This window comes from Saccostrea echinata, unplaced genomic scaffold (genome assembly GCF_033153115.1).
Source record: "Saccostrea echinata isolate AGI-Se365-2 ecotype Australia unplaced genomic scaffold, CSIRO_AGI_Sech_v1 ptg000084l, whole genome shotgun sequence".
NCBI classification, from domain to species: Eukaryota; Metazoa; Mollusca; class Bivalvia; order Ostreida; family Ostreidae; genus Saccostrea; species Saccostrea echinata.
In genome coordinates, this window is record NW_026889833.1 from 351,734 (window position 1) to 360,068 (window position 8,335).

Consider the following 8,335-nt stretch of genomic DNA (forward strand, 5'->3'; position numbering starts at 1 on the left):
TATTTTTTTAGAAAAGTCTCATTTTTCATGTTTACATGGAAACTGATCAGCTGCTGATGGAAGTTGAAAATAAATCCTAAAATTTTATTTTTTTGTTCAAATTCTTGAAAATTTGGGTAGGTCGGTCTTGAAAAATAAGTGGTAAAAAACTGATTCATTCAATATAAAATGCTGGAAAATGCACCATTTGGAGCCATTTCTTATGAAAATTTCTCGGGGGAGGCACACCCCCTCCCATGCCCTCCCCCTTCGGCCCTTCGGGCCTCAAAACTCCCACAAGAACTTCTGGATCCGCCACTGATTCATACAAAGCGTAGTAACCCTATTCATTTGCAAATCCAAAGGTTTAAAAGTAACCATGTTCTTGTGCAAAAATCTTTACAAATTTAAAAATTTGGGTCACAAAACACTGCAAAAGGGGAGGAGAGGTTGGTTGCCCCTCTAAAATCCCTTTAACATGTTTTATACTAGTAGTTGGGAGGTAACTCTTGCTAGACAATTTTAAAATTATCTTCCTTTACAGAATTCTTCTGTGTTTGAAAACCAGAAAGTGTGTTTGTTTACTTTGAATTTGGTGTCAAAGTCCATATGATATGATAGGACGATAGTTTTTTTTATCTGTATCTCGTCCTTTTTGTGATTGAGCAGTGTCTAAATGCACGTAGAATAATGGCAGAGAGACTGAAAACAGTTTTTGGACACTTGGATCCCACTGGCTCGATATCTGTATCCTTTTTTAATGTCTTATTAATTTGTCATTAAAACAGATGGTATCTGACGGACCTGGCCTGATGGAATTAATCGTGTAAACAAAAATGGATTGATAATTCTCTTCATGTATGTCATAAAATATTTAAGGATTTACTGTATAGGAAGAACAGAAGAAAAATTAATGTCATTACTGTACAGTGGTAGCTAAGTTCTGTATGTACATGTAGCTTGAAAAGGAAAAAGAGAAAATAGACAGGTATAACATTAAGTGTGTACCAACACTGTCAACTGGTGGGGTTGTGTCTGATGTTAGTGGAAAATTTCACTACTACTCTCTTTTAAGCATCTGACACTACCACACCTATGTAGCGCGCTATTAAAAGCTACCTAGGTATTTAAACCTACTTGAGGTAGCTACTTCTAATTACTTTTACCTGTCTTTGAAAATAAAATTAAATGATAATTTAAAACAGGTTAAACTTATTGTTTATCATCTTATGCACTTGCACGTAAAAATTCAGTGTGTTAATTTGTAAACATTTTTGAGGGTGGAGAATGGAGAGGAAAGGCAATAAAAATCATCCCAAAAACATTTTTTGTCTAAGATTGCTTGAAGATTGTCTTAAAAATTGATACAGGTTTGTAATTATACACTTAAGGGGAAGAAGGACCTTTAGCTGAAAAAATACTTGTCATTCAATTTTTTTTATATTTCGTATATTTCTTATTAAGTATGTCTCACATATCTTAAAGCAGTTATATCATTAGGTTTCTTACCTTATTTTAGAGATATTGATTGACAAATATTATGCCCTAGAGTATCTAAGTGGAGTTTTAATTCTCCATGTTTCCGGGCTCATTACTCTGTCCATAATTGGATATTTAAAGCATATATAAAAAATATGTAAATGAACATTTATCTTTTAAAATATTTCAGAGTATGAATTGGGTTTAAAATTCGAAAAGGCAAGTTTCATCTATCACACTGCATCTGGATAGGGAAAATTACGAACTTTTTAAGATAACTAAAACAACAAAAAACGTAATTTACAAAAAATCCTATCATTCAATATTTTTAAATTTACGTTGAAATACAAGTCCTTCAAATTATTGATTAACTGTAAAAATTTCGAATGGTGAAGCTGACCTCAATATTTCACAGGACATCATTAAAGACGACATAAGTAGGACAAAAACTTGTCATGTTTACATTTCTTGAGTACGGGAAAAACCAACTATGACGTCACACGTAAGCTAAATAAGCGAAATAAGATACACCTACATAAGATTTCCGTCATTAGCCATGCAAAAATAATTTTTCTGCTCCCCGTTTCTCAAAATACTTCATCATATACTGATTATGACCTGTTTTTACATAATAATACCGCCCTTGTATTCACCGAGTATGATCTTGCTGTACTAGCAGATCGTGTATGACGTCACCGATTTGTTGGACGCGCAGTTTAAAGAAACAGAGGAGTGGATCAATCTTTTTTCATAATTTGTTAATGTTTACAAGAATGTTTAACTTTTTATTTTTTTAATATTAGATGGTAATTAAAGAAAAAAAATTGTCAAAAATTTATACAAGAACTGATGCTTTACACGTTTTGCACTTACATAAATGGAGACTATGACGTAGTTTAACAAAGTCATGTGACCATGTGTCCTTCATCCCCTTAAGTTTTGATCCTTAGCTACCAGAAAATGAAACTTGATCAGATGTTGTTTTTATGCAAACTTGATAAGTTAGAAAGTAATAATTTTTTTCCAAATTTTTTGTCGTATTCATCATCAGTGTGACTGTATTAAGAATTTTGGTGCTTACCATATTGCGCCATTCGTGCGTTTGGCCACAAAATGCAAATAAAGCAAAAAGTAGGTAAAAATAGCTACCTGGAGTAGGTTTAAATACCTAGGTGACTATAAGTAGCTATGTAGGTAGAAATAGTCTTTGGACGGGACCTGTATAAAGAGATTTTATTGCAAACCAATATTTTAAAAAAAGTACATTATCTATAACATGTATAAATTAGGTTGAAATATTGTCATTACCACTCTCTTTTAAGCAAATATTAAGCATGTATTTTTATGTCGGAAAAGATTTGATTTGTAATGTTACATTTTATCCCTTAATTAAATGCTAAGTGTGTACCAACACTGTCAACTGGTGGGGTTGTGTCTGATGTTAGTGGAAAATTTCGCTACACTTTAGACAATTCAATTTTGTCATATGAGCAAAGGAAGTTCTATGAAGACAATGGATATCTAGTTATCAGGAATTTAGTCCCAAAAGAAGAACTTGATAAATACAGGTATTTCATTACTCCATCATGTATTTTGATTAATCTTTTCCTCTTTACAGTGATTTTCAGCAGCCTGGTTTTTTTTTGTTTTTTTTTTTTGTGAGATCTACCCATTGTGGAGGTGTTAACTAATATGCTAACCATCTATAAGGTTGTCAAGTTAAATACCTAAAAAATTTCTTAAATGTAATAAAAGCACTGAAATTTCTATGTTGAATTTTTTATTCATTTGTCTTTCTTACTTAGAAAAAAAAATAACATTAAATTCTAAATAAACTATCATAAATTGCTTTTGTGAAAAAAGGAAACATGTACTACTAGCTGCAATAATGTAGCCCTCTCCGATTTTTTTTTATCTGATATTTTCTGGAGCCTCTCCCAAAAAAAAAAGGAGAGGGCTACATTATTGCAGCTAATGTACTACATACATCATGCACACACAGTATTTTCTTTAGAAGATATACATTGTACTTTAGATAAGGTTCCCATTCATATTTTTAAAAAATATAACATTTTCAGCAACTAGAATTACATTTTACTTCATTTAATGACAAATGTTTTAACACACACACCCCCTCCACCCCTTTCCATGCATTTTGTAAAATTTCAGACACACGTTGATTGAAACTTAATTACCTTTTGTAATTTTTTCTGATCATGGTGTTTTTTTTTTTTATTTAATTTTAGTATAGCCATTAATTTATAATTTTATTTTATGATATTTATATGTTTTAACTTTAATGTTTTTTGTCAAGGGACCGATTTGAAAAGATATGCAAAAAAGAGGTTGAAGTGCCTGCGCTAATCATTATGAGAGATGTGGCCATAGCCCGGTCAGAGTTTGTTCCTGGACAACAGGCTATTACCAAAATCCAGAGCTTTGAAAATGATGATGTTTTATTTAGCTATTGTGCTCTACCAGAGGTATATTTCATTATATGTTTAATATATACAAGTATGCTGTAAAAGTCAGTCACACCATGTAAAAGTAATTGGAGGGGGGGGGGGGGGGTGGGGGGGGGTTAAATCAATTCACTTTTAAAACTGTATGTAATTTCAGATTTTTGCAAGTGTTGAAATTCTTGTTTTAGGTGATCAAATATGTCCAGGCATTTACAGGAAGGACTGTCAAGGCCATGCACACCATGTTGATCAACAAACCACCAGATCCAGGTAATGTTAATCAGTATCAATGTCAGTCTACATGCTGATCAACAAACCACCAGATCCAGGTAATGTTAATCAGTATCAATAATGTCAGTCTACATGTTGATCAACAAACCACCAGATCCAGGTAATGTTAATGAGTATCAGTGTCAGTCTAACATGCTGATCAACAAACCACCAGATCCAGGTAATGTTAATGAGTATCAGTGTCAGTCTAACATGCTGATCAACAAACCACCAGATCCAGGTAATGTTAATGAGTATCAATGTCAGTCTTCATGCTGATCAACAAACCACCAGATCCAGGTAATATTAATCAGTATCAATAATGTCAGTCTACATGTTGATCAACAAACCACCAGATCCAGGTAATGTTAATGAGTATCAGTGTCAGTCTAACATGCTGATCAACAAACCACCAGATCCAGGTAATGTTAATGAGTATCAATGTCAGTCTACATGCTGATCAACAAACCACCAGATCCAGGTAATGTTAATCAGTATCAATGCCAGTCTACCGGTACATGCTGATCAACAAACCACCAGAACCAGGTAATGTTAATGAGTATTAATGTCAGTCTACATGCTGATCAACAAACCACCAGATCCAGGTAATGTTAATGAGTATTAATGTCAGTCTACATGTTGATCAACAAACCACCAGATCCAGGTAATGTTAATGAGTATCAGTGTCAGTCTAACATGTTGATCAACAAACCACCAGATCCAGGTAATGTTAATCAGTATCAATAATGTCTGTCTACATGCTGATCAACAAACCACCAGATCCAGGTAATGTTAATGAGTATCAATACTGTCAGTTTATATACATGCCAACATTTATGATACTTAAAGCTAATCTTGATCAAATACAAAGATGCAACTCTGCAGGTAAATGCAGATGATAAAAATGAGCATGTTGATTTTCATCATGATGAAATATGTTTCACTTACCCAATTTTTTTAGGCAAGAAGAGTTCAAGACACCCTCTGCACCAAGACCTTCATTACTTTCCCTTTCGGCCTGCTGACAGGGTTGTCTGCTCTTGGACAGCCATGGAGAAAGTGAACCGGGAAAATGGATGTCTGGTTGTGTTACCTGGTACACACAAAGGGGAGCTACTCCAGCATGACTACCCTGAATGGGAGGTAAATCTTGTCTATGAGTAAAGTGGAGATAAATACAAGATAATAACTTACTTCCTTATCCCCTCTGTGCCACAGAGGATGCATCAGGCCATTTAAGATAACAAAATACCTATTTATAAGTCATTCAGCCATGATCAGCAGCTACAATTAAGTTTTGTGAGCTTTTTAATTTTTTTTCATGACAATATTTCACTCTATATTTTTTTCCTTAAAGATCAGAAAAAAATATTTCTTGAGATCATTCAACAGCTTTGTCACTTTGTTAATGGAAAATAATTTTTTTTTTCTGATTTTCAGGGAGGTGTGAACAGGATGTACCATGGAGTTCGAGATTTTGATCCCAATGCTCCAAGAGTCCATCTTCCAATGGAGGCAGGGGACACTGTCTTCTTCCACCCTCTGTTGATCCATGGATCAGGGATGAACAAGACAAAAGGTTTTAGGAAGGTGTGTCTAGTGATTGCACTCTTCTTTTTTTTGAATAAAAATTGAAAAAAAAGGATGGTTAAAATTCTTATACAATCATGTAGTATATTACATAGATACTTGAAATGTAGGAAATTATTAATGATAGTTCTATTGAACTATACATATAATCATCAGCAAAATCAAATGCAAAGACACGCACGTATGTGTACTAAATTCTGATTGGCTAATACTTAAATGGTATTATCTCTCTTATTTTTCATTGATTTTATATTCTTTGATATTTAACAGATAGGTATATATTGTGAGATAAATTAAATAAATAAATAAAGTAAATGAGAAAAAATCCAAATAACATGTACAAGCACATGCACTGAAATTTGATTTGCTAATACTTGGCTATATTGGAGTAGTTTTCCTATAAAATACTTTGGAAAATAAAATGTAAATTGATAATACAAAAGTATTGCTGAATTTAATGAAGCTTGTAGTAGGGAACTTGGATCCACAAGGAAGTGGGGGAGCCATATTGGGAACATCTGTAATGGTTCTTGTTACAATTAGCACTAGTTACATAAGTTATGAAAAATGGCCCAAACAAATTATTTTGATTCCACAGTATTATTTACTATAGATCATGTGTCAACATAGGAAGAGGTGGGGAAATGTCACAGTATACATTTTCTAAGAACAAGAAGTTAAGCTTATGGCTAGTCAGCAAAATCCAGAAGTACAATTTATCCTAAGAACATCTATCTATAGATGAATATTAAATAACTGCTACAAATATTAATAGAATTTTGTCTTTATTTTAGTCCATTTCATGCCATTATGCCTCTGGAGAAATTGAGTTCATTGATGTCAAAGGCTCCATTCAAGGCGATTTGGAGAAAGAAGTCATTGAAACTTATTCCAAAAAATTGATTGCACGTGGTATTGACCCTAGTCAAGTGAGCATGAAGGTAAATTGTTACATGTATCTACAAGGCAGTGACCCTAATCAAGTGAGCATAAAGGTAAATTGTTATCATGTATCTACAAGGCAATTTACCTTGATGCTCACTTGACTAGATGCTATGGATTTAGTGCTTAAACAGGTCTATGTTATTTTATGTATTGTATATAAGAACACATTTTATAATTTAAATTAACAGCAAGCCAAATCTGTATATTTTCCCCTTATTTTAGGACCTATGGATGTACAAGGCCAGAGATGTGTCTTTACCAGAGGACAATTAATTCTGGAGGATTTATTTGATAATTCATTGAATATAAAGAAGATTTAAAGACATCCTCATCATGCAGGTAGTGCTCTCATTAAAGTAAGCACTAAACAGAAAAGAAATCAAAAGTAAAATATAAAATAAGTTAATCTGGAAAATGATAGTGATTCAATTCATATTTTTGTTATTCATCAACTAATATGTGCATGTCTCTGATGTAATTGCCTTGATGATAATCAGAACGTTTTGTGATAATTCACAGTTGTTGTTGACTTTAATGTTTTCTTACTTTATCAATTTAAACTTTAACAAATGTAGGTCAAGGATAATTTGCCATAATGAATTTTAACATCAGTGCACATATATGTAATTGTCCCTATCACAGTTTTATTGATCATAGATAAGCTAGGCATGATGATTTAACTCTGTGCCAAAATAAGTATTTCACATATGATAATATGAAAGTCAATTTTACCACTTAACAGCATTGATTTGAAATATATATTTTTGTGATTATGAACTTCATTTTATTTTTTTTATTTTTAAATGGGTTAAATTTTACAATTTCGGTAATATTATTTATGTCATCAAACATTTTATGTGAATATGGAGAAATTGAATACTGTGTATATTTTATATGTGATTCTTATGTTTACAGATGTATTCTACTATTTAATAAACCTTTCTGGTATACATGTAGTAGAACACATTGATGAGATGTAAATTTTGTTTTTATGATAGTCGATCATCAAAATAATTCAATGTAAATTAATCAATATATGAATTGATTATTGATTTATGATGTCAGTATTGATTTGGATAGTATTAACTCAGGTAAAAATATACATGTAAGGTGTAACTGAGCTGGTCATTTATCATGTTTATTGGTTTAATTTTTTCACATTGTACCGTTGTTGATTTTCTATGGCTGATATTGTTAATAAAAGTTGTTTCCATTTTAATTTTGTTTTCTAGATCAGTGAGGGTGAAAATCTCGCAGAGTAAAAGGGCAAAAGCTCACTTGATTTTGACTTCCCTTAATTAAGAGAGAGAAATCTCAGTGGCATGAATAATTTTTTTTTTTTTTATAAAACTGGTCGCTTATAATGTCAATTTTTGTCAAAATTTGTCCTGCAAAATATGCTGAAATTGTGCTTTTTGATAAAAAATAAGGTTTCTTTTTGAAAATTATTAGCGTTATGGTAAAATTTGATATGATTGAAGAGAGGAACAATGAATGATGAATTTGTAAGAATACAGACGTCCTTGTATATTTTAAACATTTCAGTCAATTAAAAAAAACATCTATTGCACTTTGCTTGCTTTTAAGAACACGTGATACAAACAAACAAA

The 8,335-nt window shown here is 32.1% G+C and overlaps 1 protein-coding gene across 1 annotated transcript; it reads left to right on the plus strand.

Moving 5' to 3' along the window:
• Positions 1-634: 634 nt before the first annotated feature.
• On the plus strand, positions 635-7,944 carry LOC133176940 (phytanoyl-CoA dioxygenase, peroxisomal-like). Its single transcript, XM_061312005.1, has 8 exons — positions 635-726; positions 2,860-3,026; positions 3,773-3,941; positions 4,109-4,190; positions 5,152-5,333; positions 5,631-5,780; positions 6,575-6,721; positions 6,948-7,944. Exons 1-8 carry the CDS (start codon positions 670-672, stop codon positions 6,996-6,998), a joined length of 1,005 nt encoding a protein of 334 aa, XP_061167989.1. The 5' UTR covers positions 635-669; the 3' UTR covers positions 6,999-7,944.
• The last annotated feature ends 391 nt before the right edge of the window (positions 7,945-8,335 follow it).

Coding starts and splice junctions, on each gene's coding strand:
- LOC133176940 (XM_061312005.1), top strand. CDS start 670: ATGGCAGAGAGACTGAAAACAGTTTTTGGACACTTGGATCCCACTGGC. Junction 3,942..4,108: donor GCTATTGTGCTCTACCAGAG/GTATATTTCATT, acceptor TTCTTGTTTTAG/GTGATCAAATATGTCCAGGC. Junction 5,334..5,630: donor ATGACTACCCTGAATGGGAG/GTAAATCTTGTC, acceptor TCTGATTTTCAG/GGAGGTGTGAACAGGATGTA.